We start from the raw sequence: 22,534 nt of genomic DNA, 5'->3' as shown, positions 1-22,534 counted from the left end.
ATGATATAATTCTCATATATGAAATATGCCCTGACAGAATTTTTTTTTCTCTGAGAATGTTGTGTGAATCTCCCTCAAGTTATTTAAATGGTTCTTAAATTTTGGAAAATGGTTTAAAAATATACAAAAATACAGAGAGAAAAATCCGAAAAAGTTAGCAAACTTCTCTCTAGATAGTATTTAGATAGTATTTTAGACTTTGCAAGCCAGATGGTCTCTGTTGCAGTTAGACTCCTTGCCACCTCAATTATGACAGTATGGGATTGCTAGGATTACAGGTTGTGAGCTACCAGTACCTTGCACGTTTGCTTTCTTTAAAAAACTTCACTACTCTCCACCACTTCCTTTTTACATTTCCATAAGTAACTACTATTCTAGTTTTGGTATGATTTTTCATACCATTTTGTAATGTTTCTTATATATAATTCTTGAAAAACCTTTTTTTAGTATTATCTTTGTTTTTTTTTTTTTTTGCCAGTCCTGGGCCTTGGACTCAGGGCCTGAGCACTGTCCCTGGCTTCTTTTTGCTCAAGGCTAGCACTCTGCCATTTGAGTCACAGCGCCACTTCTGGCCATTTTCTGTATATGTGGTGCTGGGGAATCGAACCCAGGGCTTCAAGTATACGAGGCAAGCGCTCTTGCCACTAGGCCATATCCCCAGCCCTACTATTATCTTTTCTATATCCATGTTAATATGTAACATAGTACATTTGGTCCATCCCTATTGACTGGTATATAGTATTGTCTGTAGGTACCATAGGTTTTCACTATTAGAAGCATGTGTGTATATACATAACTATATTCCTTTATTTATGCAGATATTTCTCTAGTATAGAAATAGAATTTGGAATGGTTGAATCAGAGTAATTGGATATTTAGGTTTTTAATTGCCTTCCATAGTGACTGTTTTGGTTTTTACCCATTTCCTACAGTCTCACCATCATTTAATAATGTCATATTTAAACTTTTTTATTTTGCCAATCTGTTCGATGGTGTCTTGTTATTTTCTTAATTTGTATGTCACTGGTTATTTGTAAATTTACATATATATGTCATTTGGATTTTCATTTCTTTGAAATTTTTTATTTTATTAAAACCTTTTCTCCTTGTTTTTATTTATTTATTTTTGGCAGTAGTGGGGCTTGAACTCTGGGCCTGGGCGCTTCTCTGAGTTCTTCAGCTCAAGGCTAGCACTCTCGTGCATTTCTGATTTTCTGGTGATTAACTGGAGATAAGAGTCTCACGGACTTTCCTGCCGGGCCTAACTTTGAACCATGATCTTCAGATCTTAGCCTCCTGGGTAGCTAGGATTGCAGGTGTGAGCCACCAGCGCCCAGCTATTTGCTTTTTTGGTGTTTTTTTTTTTTTTTTCTTCCTAGGTTCTAGAATGTCTTTGTATAAAGTAGTCTCTCTCTCTCTCTCTCTCTCTCTCTCTCTCTCTCTCTCTCTCTCTCTCTCTCTCTCTCTCTCTCTCTCTCTCTCTCTCTCTCTCTCTTCCTTGAGGCTTTTTTGGTTTGTTGGGCGGTTGATTTGTTTGTCCTAGTGCTTGAATTCAGGGCCTGGGCCTGTCCCGGAGCTGTTTTACTTAAGGCTAGTGCTCTACCACTTTGAACCACAGCTCCACTATTCACTTTTAAGGTGGTAAATTCGAGTGTCTCAGGGACTTTCCTGCCTGGCTGGCTTTGAACCATGATCCTCAGCTCTTAGTCTCCTGAGTAGCTAGGATTATAGGCATGAGCCACCAATGCCTAGCATAGTTTTTGTTTTCATAGTTTTAGCTACTCACAATCAACTGCAATTTAAATGTACTAAATGAAAAATTCCAGAAATAAATAATTCATACATTTTAAACTGTACACCATTCTAAGTAGTATTTATTGAATCTTTCACAATCCCATTATTTCCTTAGTTTTAAATACTATACATTTCTCTTGCCCTGACCTTTGAGATCCAGATTCATGTATCCAACTGCCTACCTGACATTTACACTTGGATGATTAATAGTTATCTCAAATATATCTAGAGTGTTTATCTTCTCTCTAGACTTCTTTCCAGTGTTCCTTCCTTCTCTTCTTCCTTCTTCTCCTCCTCTTTTTCCTTTCCCTTTTTTTTTCTTGTACTGACTGGTTCTAGGGTTTGAACTCTAGGCATTTAACTCTAGTGCTCAACAACCTGAGCCACACCTCCACTTTTATCCTTTTGCTTGTTAATTGGAGATAAGACTCTTACAGACTTTTCTTCCCTGATTGGCTTGGAACCTTGATCGCAAGATCTTAGCCTCTGAGTAGCTAGAATATACATGGGAATTACCAGTGTCTTAGCTTCTTCACTGCTTCTTAATCCTCCTAATAAGAAACCATTGTCTTTCTTCTGGATTGTTGCAGTAACCACTCTCTGTCTTCCAGTATCCATTCTTACCCTTCACAATTTTTTCTCTACATTGTTGCTAGAATGATCTTTGATAAACACAAATAAGATCATATTGTTCCTCTGGTCAAATACCTCCAATGCTTTCCTGACAAAGAAAACTTAAAGAAAGGGAGAAGATTATCTATATTATTAAAGTTATAGGGAGACTAAAGGTATTATAAAGCCATGTGTATTGTTAAAAACAACAGAAATTCAGAGAGAAGACACACATGCATAATTACTATATATAGTGTATAGATCTAGTAATGATAGATGCCATTTCAGATCAATAGGAGAGATATGTGCCACTTAAATTTAAGAGTAGGACAGCTGAAAGAAAGTATAGTTGGAATTCTCATAGCTAATTTAGAATAAAATGTAGGTCAGATTGAGAAAATAATTAAATCAAAGAAATAGTAAAAGTAATTTCTTATATTTATAGTAATATAAGAAAGTAATAAATATGAGAAATTATAAAAGTACTTATATATGATATACACAGGAAAAAAGGAAAAAGGTTTAATATGGAAATGGAAAAGCTTTATATATAATTGTATATTATATAAGATTTTATAAATAATTACATATTATATAACATATAATATTATGGTATATGTAATATATTATATATTACATAATAATATTATATAATATATATTTTTGTCTTTTGTCAGTGGTGAGCATTGAACTCAGGGCCTGGGCTCTGTCCCTGAGCTCTTTCGTACAAGGCTAGCACTCTACCACTTTGAGCCATAGCTCCACTTCTGGTTTTTTGGTGGTTAAATGGAGAGAAGAGTCTCAGGGATTTTTCCTGCCTGGGCTAGCTTTGAGTTGAGACCCTCACATCTCAACCTCCAGAGTAGGATTACAGGCATGAGCCACCAGTGCCTGGCTGTTTTAATATTTCTAAGTATGTCATAAAACCCAGAAGCCATAAAATAATTCATAGAGAAATTCAACTGTATTTTAAATTCAAATGACAAATTATATTCACACAGTGGAGTACTATGAAGAAGTTTAAAAATAGGACAGCCCTATATGTACAAGCATAGAGCAATCTAACATCTAGAGTATAAAAAAGACAGAATCTATCTATCTATCTATCTATCTATCTATCTATCTATCTATCTATCTTATCTATCTATCTTACTGCTACTTGTGCTTTTTTAATTTTGCCAGTCCTGAGGCTTAAACTCTGAGCCTGGGTGCTGTCCCTGACTTGAGCCACAGCACCACTTCTGGCTTTTTCTGTGATTGACTGAATTGAGTAGCTATGATTATATGCATGAGTGACTGGTGTCTAGCTCCATTTGTGCTTTAAACACACACAGAACACATACCTATCTACATGCCTCTACCTATGTATGGACTATCCCTAGAAGGCCACCAACAAATAATAGTCATTGCCTTTGAGAACTAAATGGGGAAGAGGAGAGTTAAGATGAAAATTTGTTTTCTATTATTTACTATTTGATTTTTAAAATTTTGTGTCGCATTACCTATTCAAGTGAATATGCATAGATTTTTTTTTTAAATGAAGATTGAGAAAAGGACATTTCGCAGAAAGGGTAATAGAAATAATGTTTACACTTGAGAAATGCCTGGCCACAATGTAGTGAAATAACTTTCACTTATTGGGAAATAGTAAATGCGTGACCCTGTTGGCTAGGATGTTGGAAAATAGGCTAATATATATGGCTTTTGCCACTGTTTTTGTACTTACAGACAGTCCATCCAGCTAGGCTGCTGTCAGGTCTTAGTATGACTTACCCTTTTGAAGGATTCTGAAGATCTCTGCTCAGATGTTTACTCCCAAATTACCCATCCTCCTGCAGTCATTCTCTGTCCCCTTATCCTGCTTCATTTTTATTTCATAGCTCTGTTTATCACCTGAATTATACATTATATTTGTTCTGCTTGTTTGCTTTCTGTGTCTCCCCATAGAATGCAAGGTCCATTAGAGCAGGACTCTTGTTTTATTTTCTACTGTATTCCCAGAGCTCAGAACAGTGTCTAGCATGTGGTAAACATTCAGTAAATATGTACTGAATGAATAAATCTGTTTTAAGTACAGTCTTCTACTCTGTTTATATATTTTAGCTTGGTTTTATAAAGACCTTCATTTCAAAAGTTTGGAGTTCTAGTCAAATGTGTCAGTCTTTTTATCTTACTCTTTTATGTTTAAAATACTTTCTTCATCATTTGAAAGTTGTATAGTGATTTTTTTCTCCCCATTGAGGTGTGTTTAATTGTTACAGAATGGTTTTTGTGTATGGACTCAGGCTGTAGGTAATTTTTATAAGCAGCCAGTTCTAGTCAGCCAAAAAATATTTTCATAATTGCATCATACTATAGGCATCAGTGTGTGTGTGTGTGTGTGTGTGTGTGTGTGTGTGTGTATGTGTGTGTGTGTGTCCACTCATGCATGTGTATTCTGCCAGGGATTGAATTTAGGCCTCACTTGTGCCAGGCACGCACACATTTTACCATCAAGTTACATCCCCCACCTCCCAGAACATTTTTTTAAAATGGGACTGACACTGATTAAGAGAAGCAGGAATTAGTGTATATTTTCAGAGTGCTACCTATTTTTTGTAACTGCATTCAGAGGGATTCTGTTTCTGTTGGTATAGCACCTTTCAAATGATAGAGAATATACTTAGTGACAAAGTACTAAAACCTCTCTTTGTTTTTTGAATTTGTTTTTCACTAGGAAACTACGCCGACAGTGACCCTGAAACTTCTGCCTCCCCAGTGTTCTCAGCCTCCCAAGCTTCAGAAGAACAAAGGCGTGTTGTGTAAGCCGGTCACACAGACCAAGGCCACCTCTTGCAAACCACACCTGCAGCACATAGAATGTCAGACAGGTAAGTGTCCTTGTGCTTTCCCTTGTAGAAAGTTTGTTTTTGTTTTGTTTTGTTTTTTGCCAGTCCTGGGGCTTGAACTCAGGGCCTGAGCACTGTCACTGGCTTCTTTTTGCTCAAGGCTAGCACTCTACCTACCACTTGAGCCACAGTGCCACTTCCGGCTGGGTTTTTTGTTTTGTTTTTTGAAAAGTTAAAAGAAAGCAATTGATCATTTCCTGAGTGTGAAAACATTCACTAGTTCCTGGATCACATACTTTGAAACCATGTGCATACAGAGCATCATAAATGTGTAGACAAGCTATTATAATTACTAAAGTACAGATTTGGTTAAAGCACTACTGATTGAACCTTTGCTCTTTTTTTTTAAATAACTGAATTTATTTGTCAATTTCTGAAGTATGGCTAATATGTATGAAGCATTGATTATGAGGAAAATTGTTTGAAAAAACTGTAAACTTTTGCTCCAGTCTATGTAAACTGCTATTAATCTCATTATTTTTACATTAAAGTCTGCTTGCCCCCAAACACTTTTTTTGTTTTTTTTTTTTGGTGGTACTGAACTCAAAGCCTCATACTTGCTAAGCTGGTGCTCAGTCACTTGATCCATGTCTCCTTCTAGCTCAGCTTTTTGCTGTTGATTTTAGAGATCAAGTCTCTGACTTTTCTTTTCTTTTTTTTTTTTTTTGTCAGTCCTGGGTCTTGGACTCAGGGCCTGAGCACTGTCCCTGGCTTCTTTTTGCTCAAGGCTAGCACTCTGCCACTTGAGCCACAGGGCCACTCCTGGCCGTTTTCTTTTTCTTTTTTTTTTTGGCCAGTCCTGGGCCTTGGACTCAGGGCCTGAGCACTGTCCCTGGCTTCTTCTTGCTCAAGGCTAGCACTCTGCCACTTGAGCCACAGCGCCACTTCTGGTCGTTTTCTGTATATGTGGTGCTGGGGAATGGAACCCAGGGCTTCATGTATACAAGGCAAGCACTCTTGCCACTAGGCCATATCCCCAGCCCCTCTGGCCGTTTTCTTTATATGTGGTGCTGGGGGATTGAACCCAGGCTTCATGTATATGAGGCAAGCACTCTTGCCACTAGGCCATATTCCCAGCCCCCAGTCTACTGACTTTTTGCCCTGGCTGTCCTCAAAATTTGATCCTCCAGATCCTGAATAGCAGGTTTACAGGTGTAACCACTTTTTTTATTTTAAATAATTTTGCTTCATAGAGTAAATTTAGTCTTAAAAGTATTAGACTAAAAATCTTTGTCTGGTAGAACACCTGTCTAGCAAGCACCTGTCTAGCATGAGTGAAGCCCTTCAGTTCAAACCCCAGGACAGACCATAAAAAAAACACAACAAAATCCTAGTCTGGAGCTGCGTCTGTGACATATGCCATAATTGAGAGGTTGAGGCAGAAGGAGCGCTTTTTTTTTTTTTTTTTAATCAGTCCTGGAGCTTGAACTCAGGGCCTGGGTGCCTGTCCCTGAGCCTCTTTGTGCTCAAAGCTTGCACTCTACCACTTGAGCCACAGCGCCACTTCTGGCTTTTTCTGTTTATGTGGTACTGAAGAATCAAACCCAAGGCTTCATGAATGCTAGGCAAGCACTCTACCACGGAGCCACAGTCTTAGCCCCTACTATAGATTTTTAAGGTTTTTGAAACCTGTTGCTATAGTGTCCTGAAAAGTTCTGAGGTTACATTTCAATCATCAGTGTTCATGCATATCCATTTTTCTGCACCTTCACTAGCACTATTAAAATCAAGTAAATACTCATACTTTCCCTAATTCTAATTATGAAAAATTTCAAAAGTCAAATATGTTGATAATGCAGTATAATAAATACCAGTACATCTTTTTTTTTCTTTTAAAAACAATTTTTTTAGTCAGTTGTGGGGCTTGAACTCAAGATCTGGGTGCTGTTCCTAAACTTTTTTGCTCAAAGCTAATGTTCTACCACTTTGAGCCACAGCACCATTTGCAGTTTTTCTGGTGGTTAATTGGAGATGAGCCTTTCCTGCCTGAGCTGGCTTTGACTCTTTTTTTTTTTTTTTTGGTCAGTCCTGGGCCTTGGACTCAGGGCCTGAGCACTGTCCCTGGCTTCTTCCCGCTCAAGGCTAGCACTCTGCCACTTGAGCCACAGCGCCGCTTCTGGCCGTTTTCTGTATATGTGGTGCTGGGGAATCGAACCTAGGGCCTCGTGTATCCGAGGCAGGCACTCTTGCCACTAGGCTATATCCCCAGCCCTGGCTTTGACTCTTTTTTTTTTTTTTTTTTTTTTTTGTTTGTTTTGGCCAGTCCTGGGCCTTGAACTCAGGGCCTGAGCACTGTCCCTGGCTTCTTTTTGCTCAAGGCTAGCACTCTGCCACTTGAGCCACAACGCCACTTCTGGCCGTTTTCTGTATATGTGGTGCTGGGGAATCGAACCCAGGGCCTCATGTATACAAGGCAAGCACTCTTGCCACTAGGCCATATCCCCAGCCCTGGCTTTGACTCTTGATCCTCATATCTCTGCCTCTTGAGGAGCTAGGATTACAGACAGTAACCACCACTGCCTGGCTACATCTTTTATGTATGTTCACCAAAGGGTAACTTTCCAACATTTCTTTCCTCTTTTTTTTTTCTGAACTCTTTGAAAGTAACAGAGTAGGAGGCTCTGAGTTCACGTGGGTATACTACCACAGAATCAAATAAAGTAAAATAATAATTGGCTGTGCATTATTTCACATTCCTATAATCCTAACACTTGGGAAGCTAGAACAAGGGATTGCGATTTCAAGGCTGACATGGTTATAGAGTGAGACTCTATCTTTTAACAAAAAGCCAAAAAAATAACTTATTGTCATTGACTAAGCATTAAGCTAAATTACTGGCATCTTGGAGGTATTATGGTTTGCTTTTAAACTTTTGCAACTTTTTAAACTTACACTTGCTAGACAAGCACTTTACCATTTGAGCCACAACTCTAGTCCTTTTGCTTTTAGTTTAAGATAGGAGCTTGAGTTAATGTTGCCTGGGCTAACCTCAGAATGTGAATCTTTAGTTCTGCCTATTAAGTATTACATTCTTTGAAAATACAGATAGTAGCACAACCTAAATTGTAAATGTATGTATGAAAAACAGAAAAACATTGCTCACTTGTTCTTGAACATAACAGTGATTCAAATCTTTCCTTCAGATTTACCTAACGAGAAAAATGATGCACAACCTGATTCTCCACCTGCAAAGAAAAAAAGAATAGAACTTTTCCAGGCTTATGATACAGAATATTTAAAAGCTGGTTTTATCATCTGTCCTGCATCAAAAGAGAGTTCACCAAGGCCACAGTGTGTCATTTGTGGGGAGATCTTACCCAGTGAAAGCATGAGGCCAGCAAGCCTTTCTTATCACTTGAAGACAAAACATTCAGAATTAGAAAACATGCCAATAGATTTTTTTGAACAAAAATCTCTTGAAATGGAATGTCAAAACAGTTCTTTAAAAAAGTGTTTACTAGTTGAAAAGTCACTTGTGAAAGCTTCTTATTTAATTGCTTTCCGAATTGCTGCCAGCAAGAAGCCATTCTCCATTGCTGAAGAATTAATTAAGCCATATTTAGTAGAAATGTGTTCAGAAGTTTTGGGTTCAAGTGCAGGAGACAAAATGAAAACCATTCCTCTTTCTAATAACACAATTGGACGCAGGATTGAAGAGCTCTCTGCAGATATTGAAGATCAACTGATTCAGAAGGTCAGAGAGTCAAAGTGGTTTGCCCTTCAGATAGATGAGTCATCCGAAATCTCAGACGTCACCCTTCTCTTGTGCTATATTCGTTTCATTGACTATGATTGTAGTGATGTAAAAGAAGAATTACTATTTTGCATTGAAATGCCTTCTCCAGTCTCTGATACTGAGATCTTTGAAGTAATAAATAAATACATTGATAGTAAGTCCCTGAGTTGGGAACATTGTGTTGGTCTCTGTACTGATGGAGCTACCAGCATGACTGGCAGGTATTCTGGCTTAAGGTCAAAAATTCAGGAAGTGGCTATGAATACAATGGCGTTTACACATTGTTTTATTCATCGGGAACATCTGACAACTGCAAAGGTATCTCTATGCTTACAAGAAATTCTTTTGCAGTCAGCACAAATTTTAAGTTTCATAAAAAACAATGCATCAAATTCACGAATGTTAACGATTTTGTGTGAAGAGTCAGGGTCTGAGCACGTGAATCTACCGCTTCATGCTGAAGTACGTCAGATATCAAGAGGGAGAGTTTTAACGAGATTATTTCAATTGCGAAATGAAATTGAAATATTTTTGAATCAAAACCATTCAGATTTGGCTACTTATTTTCATGATGAGGAATGGGTTGCAAAGTTGGCCTATTTGGCAGATATATTTTCGCTTATAAATGAATTACATTCAGGTCTCCAAGGAAGCATGACGACTTTCTTCAGTTTGTATAACAAAATGGATATATTTAAGGAAAAGTTAAAATTATGCTTGAAGTACACACAGGAGAGTGATTATGACATGCTCCCTTCATTTTCTGAGTTTGTGAAATCGACTGCCTTAAATGTGAAAAGCATTACAAATGTCATTTTTGAGCATCTGCAAGGACTTTATCAGCTATTCCATGACTGTTACCCACCAGAAAGAGATTTGCGTTCAGGAAATTTGTGGGTAGTTAATCCTTTCATGAATCACCAAAATAATAATTTCACCGATGTGGAAGAAGAAGAACTGACAAAGTTATCTTCAGATTTAGGATTGCAATCAGTATTTAAATCAGTGTCTATAACTCAGTTTTGGATAAATGCAAAGACAGATTACCCAGGACTCCATGAAAAGGCAATGAAATTTTTATTGCTCTTTTCTACTGTTTACTTGTGTGATGCTACCTTTTCAGCTTTGGCTGAGTCAAAACAGAGAAACTTGTTGATTTCTGGCCCTGCTCTAAGACTGGCAGTCACATCCTTAATTCCAAGAGTAGAAAAGTTAGTGAAGGAGAAGGAATAGCAACCTGCATATTGCTTATCATTAGAGTCTATAGTTTTGTGTGAAATTTTGTATAAATATCCTACAGTATAATTTCCTAGTGAGGATTTGTGTTTTCAATAATTAAAGTCTTTAATAAATTATTTTCCTCTTTCTGTGGAGAGATTTTGTTATTGTACATTTATACATAATTATGTGTAATTTTAATACACGGTAGAGAATTTAATATTGGTTAGTAAACTTGGGTTGATGACCAAGATTGAAGATGATTAAAGGCCCAGTTTGTAATAGCCCTACCTGAATGTTTAAACAGTACATTTAGAAAGTACATTGTAAGCTGGACACAGGTGGCTCATGCCTGTAATCCTCACTACTCATGAGGCTGAGATAAGATCCCAGTTCAAAGACAGCATGGGCAGAAAAGTCTTAAGAGACTATTATCTCTAACCAGCAAAATAAATAAAAGCTGGAAGGGGCAGTGTGGCTTAAGTGGTAGAACAAGAAAAAAGCTAAGGGACAATAACCAAGCTGGCCTTGAGTTCAAGCCACAGTTCAGGCACATGTAAGAAAGAAGGGTAATTTCACGCTCCAGCCACTCCCCCACATCCCACAGGTGAAAGCCGCATGCGTGTTTGAGACTTTCCAGGAAGTCCTGCTAAACCAGCACTTGTCAAACATTTTTCATAAAGGGCCAGATAGTAAATATTTTAGACTTTTTTTTTTTTGCCATTTTCTGGCTACTACTCTATACTTGCAGCACAAAAACATGAGTATATAATAAGTGTAGCTGTGTTTCAATAAAACAATACTGAGGAATTTCAGATGATTTTCCTTTCATGAGAGCTTTTAGGCATTTTCCACTTAAAAATGTTAAATATCATGGGGCAGGAGTGGTTAAAGTCGCCCAGACAGCTGGCTGATTTGGCCCAAAGTTTGCTGGTCCAGCTTTTCTACAACTGATGGATGGGGCCAGACTTGGTTCAATGAAGCCAGTTTTCCATAGCTTCAAATTTCTGGATTCTCAAACGTCTTCCATGTTTTAACTTAAGCTAGGGCAGTTAGGGGGAAAGGTATTTTAGAGGAATTGCTGGTTATTACTAGTGATTGTACCGTGTACTAATTTACAAATAACTTCCTGAACCCTTGAGGGGCTTGAACTCAGGGTCGGGGTGCCGTCCCTGAGCTCTTTCCCTCAAGGATAGCACTCTACCACTTGAGCCACAGCACCACTTTCAGTTTTTGAGTGGTTAATTGGGTTTGTCTCAAGGGGGGTTGGTGGTGTCTGACCCAGCTGGCTTCGAACCACAATCCTCATATCTCAGCCTCCTGAGTAGCTAGGATTATAGACGTGAGCCACCGGCGGGCACCCGGAACTTGCGGAACTCTTGCTGTGGTCGGCACCAGCTACGTTGTCGAGGCTCTGGCTGAAGTCCAAGGGCCTGGCTGTCAGATCCTGTAGGCCGCGCCCCCGTCCCCGCCCCGGTCCCCGCCCAGCGCGCGGGGCGATCCGGGGTTCCCGGGCTCGTGTGACGAGGCTGGGCGCCAAGTGGGTGGCGAGGACTTCCGGCCCAAAGCCACCACCACGATCGAACAACCAAGCGGGCGGCCCGAGGGGCGGGGCCCGGCCAGTTCTGGGAGCGCAGCCTGGGGCGGCTGGAGAGTTGGGCGCCCGGCCGGGCAGGCGCGGCCATGGCGCGCTCGCTCGCCGCTCTGCGCTTCCTGCTGGGCGGCTTCTTCGCGCTCACCGGGGCGGCCAAACTCTCACCGCTCTCTTCTCCGGTGTCGGAGCAGATGGTGAGCGGCGCGGCGCGGCGTGGCGGGAGCGGGAGGGGACCCGGCGGCGTGCACGTGGCCTGGCTGCCCCGTCCAGTCCTCTGCGGGCCGCCACCGAGCCTGCGCACCGCCCCCCCCCCCCCCCCCGGGTTCTCCGAAGTCTGGAGCCCTTTCCCTGGCGGAGGACGTGTAGCACCCACCTGGCCGAGCATGCTGCCCTCGGGCAAATTAAGAGCCTAAGGAAAAATACTTGGGGAGGGAGGGCAACGAGTGACTGAGTGCCCCCCTTCCCGGTTTTTTGGGCAAGGCCCAGTTTGGTAACCCCGACGTGGGGGCGGTGGGAGGGGAGTTAGGAAAAAGCCCGAGGGTGACGCACAATTTGCTCGAAGTTTCACATCTAGTCCGGAAGCAGGACCTAAAGTACATCCTCCTAACCCAGGGGCGGGAAACAGAGGCCTGGATTCCGCCCCCCCCCACCCCCCACCAGCCTCCGCCCCTTTCTGCCCCTCTCTTCTTCTGGGCCACTTCCAAATAATCCCTGCATAGCGGCCTGAAAAAGGAAGCAGGCATGGCACAAAGGGGGAAAAAATGTGGAGTTCTCAAAGCCTTGGCCGCACGTGGGGACAGCTGAAGCCTGACACCTTCCTCCTGGGACTTGGAGATGTCTTGTGAGAAAATCGGGCCACCTCTGCACCGCCCTAAGCCCTCTAACAGTTTCCTGACTCCAAAACTCAGCCCGAGAAGGGAACCTTTTTCTCCAGGCACACCTCAGGCCCGGACCTAATCTAGAGGCATACTTTGTTGGTAGACTCAGGGTAATGTGTCCTTGGTCAGTGTTGCTCATCGGCATTCTCTACCATTCCCCTAGAAAGCCTTGTTCCTGCAGTTCACTGAGGTGTTCCCGTTGAAGCTGTTTGGATACCAGCCAGATCCCATGAACTATCAGACAGCTGTGGGCTGGCTGGAACTTTTGGCTGGGTTGCTGCTGATCCTGGGCCCACCGATGCTGCAAGAGATCAGTAACTTGCTCTTGACCCTGCTCATGATGGGTAAGGGAGCCAACTAGCCTTGGGGATTCTGATCTTCTGGGGGAAGATGATACAAAGACTTGACTGTCCCCCTTTTCTCTGTGTTGTGAAACTCTTCCTCCTCTGCTGCAACTTCTGTGAGCTTCAATACTTGGGCAGGTACTTTGGGAATGTCCAGCACTGACTCAGGTTAAACTTATTTTCCTCCATATCACTTCTGTGGCTGTATAATATTCTGTTGTGAGGATGTTTTGTAACCTGAGAGCCCCTACTTGTTCTGCCACAAGTTCACCTCTGGGAGGAGCAGCAGCTGCCACTTGACTTGCACACCTGGCAGTTAGGAGTGGTGAGCAGAGAAGCCCGGGCCACAGAGCTTCTTTAGCAGGGCTTCTACTAGAAGCTTTGCCCACACAACTGCAGAAGAACAAAGGCAGCTATGGCTTAAAAGGCCAGGCATGGTCTTTTTATTTTTTTGTGTGGTTAATTCAAGAGAAGAATCTTTCTTACCTGGTCTGGCTTCAAACCATGATCCTCAGATCCCAGCCTCCTGATTAGCTAGGATTATAGGTACGCACCATCAGTGTTGATCTTGAGTCACAGCTATACCCCTGCCTCGTCTCTGGTATTTTTTCCATTTCTAGAACTTTCTTCATTTTTCAGATCTTTGCCACACTTCCACCACCAGTCTTGTGCCTGCTGCTGCCAGTATGATATAAGATTAAGAAAGGAGAAGAGTTGGAGAGAATTTGTTCCCAAATCTTCAACCATCTCCCTCAGCCCCTACTGTTTGACTGGATTGTTTCTGTTTCTTTCCTGTCACTTGTAAGATACTTCTAATACTTGGTCCTACTTTCTTTGGAAGGCCAGAGAGCAGTGCTCTCTGCAGCAGGGCAGAGAGCATTGATTTGGGGGAGGGTGCTTAGTGGAAGGGGTGGATCTGGGGCTGGTCAGCCTAAGGTGTCAGGGACCTCACCTTGCATTCCAGGGGCTATCTTCACTTTGGCATCTCTGAAAGAATCACTGAGCACCTGCATCCCAGCCATTGTCTGTCTGGGGCTCCTGCTGCTGCTGGACATCTGCCAATTCTTAACCCAAAGTAAGAAGTTGGTCAGATCCTGTAGGAAGAAGACTCCCCATGCATTCAGGGAACCTTGGAAGACTCTTCAAGCCATGTAGCTACCAATGCTGGAACATGCTGGAACACACAGTCCACTACATTCTGACCTGCAGGGTCACAGTGTTGAAAGACCCTTTGTCTCCCTGACCCTGATTGCTCTGTATTGTTCTATTTAGAGGGGTACACGCGAGACATACTAACGTTTCTCATATCACATGAAAGTAGAAAATAAACTCAGAAGAAATTTAAATCACTCAAAATTCTAATGCCTTGAAATTGTAACAGTATCTTTTGATCCCTTTATTCCGTTATACAGATAAATACTTTAAAATTGAAAACAGGATATGTCATACTTTGTTACCTGCTTTTAGAACCTAATATTTGGAAGTACCATTCTATGTCAGTTTTATATCATTAATGTTAATAACTGCATAGTATTCCATCCAAAGGGTATATTGCATTTATCTCACTTCCTCCCTTGAAGAAAATTTTTTTTTCCAGTCCTGGGACTTGAGCTCAGGGTCTGAGCACTGTCCCTGAGCTTCTTTTGCTCAAGGCTAGCACTCTACCACTTGAGCTACAGTGCCTCTTCCAGCTTTTTCTGTGTGGTACTGAGGAATCGAGCCCAGGGCTTCATGCATCTAGGCAAGCACTCTACCACTAAGCCACATTCCCAGCCCATTCACAGCTTTTTTTTTTCGTGGGTGTGGTTGTAAATTTAACTGTAAATCTACTTGAGGCACTTATTTTCCATTCTCTGGAAGTGGGGGTGATGGTTCAGAAAGCATATATACATTTCTAAGGGTTTACATATATGTCCAGAATTTTCCAGGCTGAATATTGCATTGTTTACATTTCTGCTTCTGCCTATGCCCTTCTAAACCACATGATTCCTTCTCATTGCTCATAAAGATTGGCTTTTTTCAGGATCTGAATTCACCAGCCTATGATGGTGAGACATGACACTTAGTCCAGTGCTCCTTGATACCAACATGGGGGTGGGGAGTAGGGGATAGCTAACTCCCAGGAATTGCTGAGTGGTTTAGCAGGGCCAAAGCCTGGGAGGAATCCCAGAGGTCCTTGAAGGTCAGAAGGAGGCTTGTCTATTGACAATTCTCAAGGAAAGTGGACAACATGTTAGGGCATGTACTGTCATGTCACCAAACCATCTTCCTTATAATTCAGTGGGGTCCTTTTTAGGAAGTGATGGGACTCACATAAAGGAAAAATAGTGAGGAAAAGTATTCCTTTTTTTTTCTTTGCTGCCCAAAGCAAGAATTTGGACCAGGACTTCTTTGTGGTCAAAAGGTGAGGTAGGAGCCAGGTGCCAGTACCTCATACTTATAATCCAAGCTACTCAAGTGGCTGAGATCCAAGGGTCATGGTTTAAAACCAGCCCAGGCAGGAAAGTTTGTGGGACTCTAATCTCCAATTAATCACCAAAATGCTGGAAGTAGAAGTGTGGCTTGAGTGGTAGATCACCAACCTTTAATGAAAAAGATAAGGCACAATGCCCAGGCCCTGAGTTCAAGCCCCAGTATTGGCACTGAAGTGCCAGACTTTGAAGTCAGGTCCCACTTTACCACGTGAACCTGAGATAAGCAGGCCCTCTGAGCAGACCCATGACAAGCCCATTAGGGCCCAGTCGGTCTAGAACTCTAACTGCTGGGAATGCTTAACTCTGACCACCCCTAGAATGCCTCGAACCCTGAGCCAATCAGATTTGTACCTGTGTCCTAATCTTGCTTGCTTGAACACCTGATTGTTGTAACTTTGCTTTTTGCCTTTATAAGCCTTGTGTAATCACAGCTCCGCTGTGTCGGTGGGTAGGACGAGGCCCGAGTTGCAGGTCACTTAAATAAAGCCTTGCCTTGCTTTTGCATTTTGGAACGTCTGAGTCTCGGTGGCTTTCTTGGTGGTTGTTTTGCAACCTGGCATAACATTTGGGGGCTCATCTGGGATCGCCCCAGAGACCCCCTGAGACCCCAGACTCTGAAGGTAAGGAAACAGCACTGTTCATTTGTTTATTTGTCTTGTCCTGTAATCTGTCTGTTTTGCTTTTGCTTATTTCTTAAAGGGGTTCTTGAAGGGGTTGTCGAAGCAGACGCGCTTACTCGATCTTTTGAATATGTATGTGTGTGTGCATGTGTGAGTGTGAACATGTTCAAGACTGTTAGTATGATGTAAAATTGAGTGAGTTTAAGTTTAAATTCAAATGGTCATCAAGTTTGGGCATTACCAAATGCTTTAAAGGATTATTGCATTGTTTTAAAGAGGAACTATAGTTAAAAAAATCAGATCTAAGTGTCAGAAATTTGGATTTAAAAGGATATATATATATATTAAACTAGTAGGGATAGAAGTAAACTCTCATTAACTCTATGTATGGAGGAAGAAATGGCAAAATGGGCCAATGTTTCTCACTAATATATTGGCAAGCTGAATGGATAAGTATTTCTAATTGTAATTCTTGCATTAAGGAAAAATTGTCATTTGAGTTCAAAGGTCTTCATGCCATGCAGTAACTGGGACTGAAGAAAAAAAAAGAGGCTCTTTTGAAACAAGCAGCCCATAGGCTTCAGAATGGTTTCAGAATGCCTGTGAGCTTCAGTTTTTCCAATGCAGATAAAAGCTAAAGTGTTGTTAGTGTTAAAAAGGCTTTAGAAATCAAGAATACATTTCTAGATAAGAAATTTGAAGTAAAATTGTCCTAAATAATTATTGCAAAGTGAGAAAAGGAGAATTACGGCTACCAAAATGTTTAATTGCCATTCCAGCTTCTTTGTAGGTTTTTTGTAACAGTTTCCAGCAGGCCTACAGAGAAGCACAGGTGATTCCTACAAGTTTGTCAAGATCTAATACTGGCCCTTAATAAGTTCCAGGTGAGAGCATGCTTAAAAACTACTTTTGTGTGGACCACCTCGTTGCTTTAATAGGAGTAAAGTGGCCTCTTCCCGTTTGGCCTTTCAAAAGTTAATCAAAGCCGGGAAGTCCTAGAAGAATAGTTTGTAAACATGCCTTTCTAATGCCCATGTCTGTCTACTGGGCAGGAACTTTCCAGTCATCTGTGATAGTGGTTAGTAAGGGTAAGTTTGTCAAATGAGAGGATAGATTAAAATCTCAACCCCCTGCATTTACTCAAAGCTCTGACTGGCAGTGAGAATTTTAAGCTGATACATCTGTTTAGGAAAAAAAAGCTGTAGACCTGAGATTGTGTCCTTATTGAGATCTGTTAAAGGCCTGCAAAGGTCATCAGAGATCATTTCCCCAGCCAGTCAGGAAAAAGCTTTTACAAACTAGAATGTTAAAAGGCACAAATTTGTAAACCTGAAGTCACCCATCTGGGCTTCATATTAAAAGAGAGCAAGCGTTGGCTGTCAGATGCACGTAGACTGTGCTGAAAATCCCTGTGCCTAAATCAGCCAGACAAGTCAGAGTTCCTGGGAACAGTAACAGCAGGCTTTTTGCTGGCTGTGGATACCTGGGTTTGCTGAGATGGCCAAGCTTCTATATGAAGCCACCAAATAATCTAGCCGACCAGGCAGCCAAGGAATCAGCCCTTCAGCCCAGAGCAAAAGTATTGACTTTAGTAGACCCAGGGCCACGAGCTTTGCCTCCTGTGCCCCAGTATTCCCAAGAAGACTTGGAGTAGATAAAGTAAATTCCCATGGCCCACAAAACCCCGGACAGAGAAGGAAACAATGACTGGTAGAAAACTTGTGAAGGGAAACTTATCTTGCCACAAGGGCTGGGTAAGGGGATCCTTAAGAGAATCTACCAAGCTTCTCACATGGGAACCCGAAAAATGCAGGACTTGCTCTGACACTCCAAAGTGAAAATTAGAAAGGAGATCAACTTATTGAAAATATTGTTAAAAACTGTAAGGCCTGTCAGCTCACCAACGCCCCCAATCAACCAGTTACTAAAGGAGCTCGCCTCTGTGGGGATAGGCCAGGCGTGTATTGGGAAGTAGATTTCACAGAAATTAAACCTGGAAAAATGTGGATACAAATATTTGCTAGTTTTTGTAGACACCTTTTCAGGATGGGTTGAAGCCTATCCAACAAAGCATGAGACCACGAATGTAGTGGCTAAGAAGATCCTGGAAGAAATCCTACCCAGGTATGGCTTCCCATCCACCACTGGGTCGGACAACGGACCGGCCTTGGTCTCAAAAGTAAGTCGGGGGGCGGGGGGGACTGGGAATATGGCCTAGTGGCAAGAGAGCTTGCCTCGTATACATGAAGTCCAGCACCACATATATAGAAAACGGCCAGAAGTGGCGCTGTGGCTCAAGTGGCAGAGTGCTAGCCTTGAGCAAAAGGAAGCCAGGGACAGTGCTCAGGCCCTGAGTTCAAGGCCCAGGCCTGGCCAAAAAAAAGAAAAAGTAAGTCAGGGAATAGCCACTGCACTGGGGATGGACTGGAAATTGCATTGTGCTTATAGACCCCAGAGTTCAGGACAGGTAGAGAGAATGAATCAGACTCTAAAAGAGACCTTAACTAAATTGGCCTTAGAGACTGGTGCAGACTGGGTGTCACTCCTTCCTTTTGCTCTGCTTAGAGTAAGAAATTCTCCCTATCAGCTTGGCTTTACTCTTTTTGAAATAATGTATGGGTATCCCCCGCCCATTTCCCTAGCCTTCAGACTGTATTGCTTGCTGATTTGGATGATGCTGAATTTTTGTGTAAACTTGATTATTTGCAGCTAGTGCACAAGAATATGTGGCCCCAACTTAAGGCATTATATGATTCTGCTTCTGTCCCTATCCCCCATTTATTCAGACCAGGGGACTGAGTGTTCGTCTGGAGGCATAACCCCAAATCCTTAGAACCACGGTGGCAGGGACCCTACGTAGTGCTACTGACTACTCCCACTGCCCTCAAGGTAGATGGCATCGCCACTTGGGTCCATTGCTCCCATGCCAGGCTAGCTGACCCCTTTGCCCTGGACGACGACTATCGTGGTGGAACATGGAAGGTCTCCAAGCACCCGACTCAGCCGCTTCGCCTTCGCCTCAAGAAAAGAAAGTTAGACTGAATATTGTTATAATTTTCTTTTTGCCTTCTTTCCTTGCTACCCTGGCTAATGTTGATGTTATTTTGGCAGCTCACTCCAAAGTGGGGTGACCCCCTTATTTTAGCAACTAGCAGGAGTCCTGTAAAGTCCCATGCAAGCAAGAAGGCATTGGTAGTTTTGGGCTTGCTCAGGAATACGGGTATAATTTCCAGTTTGGAGTAAAGCTCCTAATGGACATCTGATCCTGCAGTCCCTTGGCAAAGTATAGGTTCCTGGCTGGGTAAGGTCAACATCCCTCAGTCAGCCTGAAGAAGCTACAGAAGATGGATGATCCTCACCAATCAGCCCCCCTTTAAAACCAAGGGACCAGAGTTGTTTTAGCTTACTACTTTGGGCCCTATTGGCCCATGCCTTATCTCTATATCATCCCCTAGACGTGCAAGCCATTGAAATGGACAGAATGGAGCCATGATTTTCTCCCAAGGTACCAAAAAGAAAAAGGAGGAAATGAAGTGCCAGTCTTTGAAGTCAGGCCCCACTTTACCACGTGAACCCCATTTTACCACGTGAACCTGAGATAAACAGGCCCTGTGAGCAGACCCAGGACAAGCCCATTAGGGCCCAGTCGGTCTAGAACTCTAACCACTGGGAATGCTTAACTCTGACCACCCCTAGAATGCCTCGAACCCTGAGCCAATCAGATTTGTACCTGTGTCCTAATCTTTCTTGCTTGAACACCTGATTGTTGTAACTTTGTTTTTTGCCTTTATAAGCCCTGTGTAATCACAGCTCGGGGCTCCCTCCTAACCTCCGCTGTGTCGGTGGGTAGGACGAGGCCCGAGTTGCAGCTCGCTTAAATAAAGCCTTGCCTTGCTTTTGCATTTCGGAACGTCTGAGTCTCTGTGGCCTTCTTGGTGGTCGTCTCGCGACCTGGCATAACAGCATGAGAGAGAGAGAGAGAGAGAGAGAGAGAGAGAGAGAGAGAGAGAGAGAGAGAGAGAGAGAGTGAGAGAGTGATTGGAAGACTTGAGAATTGTGTGACCTTTCAGCCCTGCCAAGAATGCTGTTTGTGAGCCTGTGTGTTTTGGAACTTCTGGGGAGAGGACCTGCACTAAGGTAAGTCCAAGGTCACTGTGTTCATCCCATTCATCCCAAAGCCTCTCCTCCATGCCTCACTCCCTTTGCCACTGATGTGATAAGCAACAAGACTTGGGCCTTTTTCTGGAAAGGACTCTACATTCCAGCCTGGTTTCTCAGGAACTGTCAGTTGGGGAGCCCAGTACAAGCTTACTTCATATAGCAGCACCCCATGTGTCTGCCTCCTACTCCGTCTACAAAGAGCACCTTTATTCTCCCAGCGTCAAGGCTGTAAACATGGAAGCTCCCCAGGATTCCTGCCTCTTCTCCTTTCTCACAGCTTATCACCAGGAACTTGGGAGCCCAGGTCCTCCTCCAGCCCCAGCAGCAGCTGGCTGAGCTTGGTCTTTACCCCCTCCTTTGTGATCTTCCTTTTGCCTCCAGTGTTCCCTCCCAGCAAAGACAAAGGAAGAGAGAACAGATTTGGGCTTGGGTGAGATGGAGGTCTTTGTGGCTTCTTCCTTCCAGGGGTGAGCTGGGTCTTGGCAACTGCAGCTCTTGGGCTGACCCAGCTTTCTTCATCATGGTACCCACAGTCTGTACCTTTGGGCTAGGCTGGGGCTTTCTGCCCACATGTGGCAGTGTTTGTCTGCAGTAGCAGACTCGTGGGCCAGGTCTTACATCTCTGCTCAACTTGGCCTTGGCTGCCCCTAGGGGACCTGGAGCTGGCCCTTCCCGGAGTTCCAGGGTTCTTGAGGGGTCACCTGCCAGGCTAGTCATGTCACCTGGGCTGTGCTCAGATTTATTCTCAGTGCTGCTTGTCTTTTCCCTCTGTCTATTGCCCAATCAATTGCTGATGGTGCACTGGGTGGCTGGGCAGGAAGGCACCGCAGGCTGTGATGCCGCCTCCATGCACCACATGATGCACCCTTAGCTTGGCACTGCTGAGCCTGCATCGCTGGCCCGGCTCGCCCACGGCTTCTCCCTTCTCCAAGCAGGCTTCCACCAGGACTGTTGCATGCTGAGCTGCTCCTCATCTCCCCAACCCCTTGCCCCTCCCTGCATGCTTCTTCCTGCTGCCATCCTCTGGGTGGTTTGGGGGTAGAAAAAGCTGTTTGGATGGAGTCCAAGTTCTGCAGTAACCCCATACGAGCCACATAACTGAGGACTGTTGGACAGAGATAGAACACTCTTTGTGACCGCTGTGTACCAGAGACTTTAACCAGCTTTTGGATTTATGAAATATGCAATTGTCTTTTAAACCTCTTGAAAAAAAAATCCTCAAAGACCTATTTGGTTTCCCATCAGGCTTTGTTCTCTACTGGCCCTGCCTCTACGATTGCAGGCACCTTCTTAGTCCTTGCAACATGCCAGCTTCTTATCCTTTGCATCTTTGGCCAGAAATGATCTTCCCCTAACCTTCAGTATGTTTTTCTTTTCTTTTGTGGTGGTGTTACTGGGGCCTTGAACTCAGGGCCTGGGCACTGAGCCTTAGCTTTTTTGCTCAAGGCTAGCACTCCACCACTTGAGCCACAGATCCACTTCTGGCTTTTTGCTCGTTTGTTGGAGGTAAGAGTTTTCAGGACTTTCCTGCCCCATGCTGGCTTTGAACCTCAATCCTCAGATCTCAGTTTCCTGAGTAGCTAGGATAACAGGTGTGAGTCACAAGCACCTGGCTTGGGAAGCTTTTATTACTACCAAAACATCTCTCACTTACCCCCCGCCCCCCCCATTACTGGATCCCATCTGATTGCTTCTTTGTTGTTTTTTTCTCAGTTGCAACCAAATCATTAACTGAGTAAAGCTTTCCCTTTCTCTCTTGTCAGAATAAGAAATTGCCATTTTTGTAAGTCCTCCAATGGCTGAATATTGGCAATTCTATTTTCATGTAATTCAGCTTAATAAACCCCATGTTTACCTTGCTCATTGCAGTATATCCCTGAGCTTGATATTGTGCCTTGTACACAGTAAGAGTTCACAGATTCGAATGAGTGACTGAAGCCTGAACCTCATTAATTTAAAATTCTCAAGTAATCAGGTGTTGTTAGCTCATGCCTATTCAGGAGGCTGAGATCTGAGAATCAAGGCTCAAACCCAACCCAGACAGGAAAGTCCTTGAGACTCTCATTTCCACTTAACTACCAAAAAGCCAGAAATGGAGCTGAGGCTCACATTGTAGAGTGAGCTACAGTGTTGAGCAAAAGAGCTAAAGGACAATGCTCAGGCTCTGAGTTCAAACCCCAATGCCAGAATAAAAATAAATCCCCCAACTGTAATG

At 42.9% G+C, this 22,534-nt stretch overlaps 2 protein-coding genes across 11 annotated transcripts in view; both read left to right on the top strand.

Annotated features, from left to right (window-relative positions):
- Positions 1–10,396, top strand: part of Zmym6 (zinc finger MYM-type containing 6) — a 34,053-nt gene extending 23,657 nt beyond the window's left edge. For 8 of the 9 annotated variants that reach the window (XM_048350840.1, XM_048350837.1, XM_048350841.1 and 5 more), the window contains 2 exons: positions 5,123–5,276; positions 8,438–10,396. In XM_048350840.1, coding sequence (XP_048206797.1) covers positions 5,123–5,276; positions 8,438–10,263 — 1,980 coding nt within the window. In that variant the 3' untranslated portion in view covers positions 10,264–10,396. The remainder of the gene's footprint in view (positions 1–5,122; positions 5,277–8,437) is intronic. The other variant, XM_048350844.1, reaches the window with a different exon arrangement.
- Positions 10,397–11,904: 1,508 nt separating this feature from the next.
- On the top strand, positions 11,905–14,413 carry Tmem35b (transmembrane protein 35B). 2 transcript variants are annotated; one of them, XM_048349876.1, is made up of 3 exons: positions 11,905–12,036; positions 12,884–13,064; positions 14,165–14,413. In XM_048349876.1, the coding sequence occupies exons 1-3, from the start codon at positions 11,932–11,934 to the stop codon at positions 14,305–14,307; spliced, it is 429 nt and encodes a 142-aa protein (XP_048205833.1). In that variant the 5' UTR covers positions 11,905–11,931; the 3' UTR covers positions 14,308–14,413. The 2 variants fall into 2 exon arrangements, with proteins under 2 accessions (XP_048205833.1, XP_048205832.1); XM_048349875.1 differs by having other exon boundaries at positions 14,029–14,413.
- The last annotated feature ends 8,121 nt before the right edge of the window (positions 14,414–22,534 follow it).

The sequence above is a fragment of the Perognathus longimembris genome, chromosome 7, assembly GCF_023159225.1.
Source record: "Perognathus longimembris pacificus isolate PPM17 chromosome 7, ASM2315922v1, whole genome shotgun sequence".
In the NCBI taxonomy this organism is placed as follows: domain Eukaryota; kingdom Metazoa; phylum Chordata; class Mammalia; order Rodentia; family Heteromyidae; genus Perognathus; species Perognathus longimembris.
Note: the sequence above shows the minus strand (reverse complement) of the source record. Positions and strands in the feature narration are given on the sequence as shown.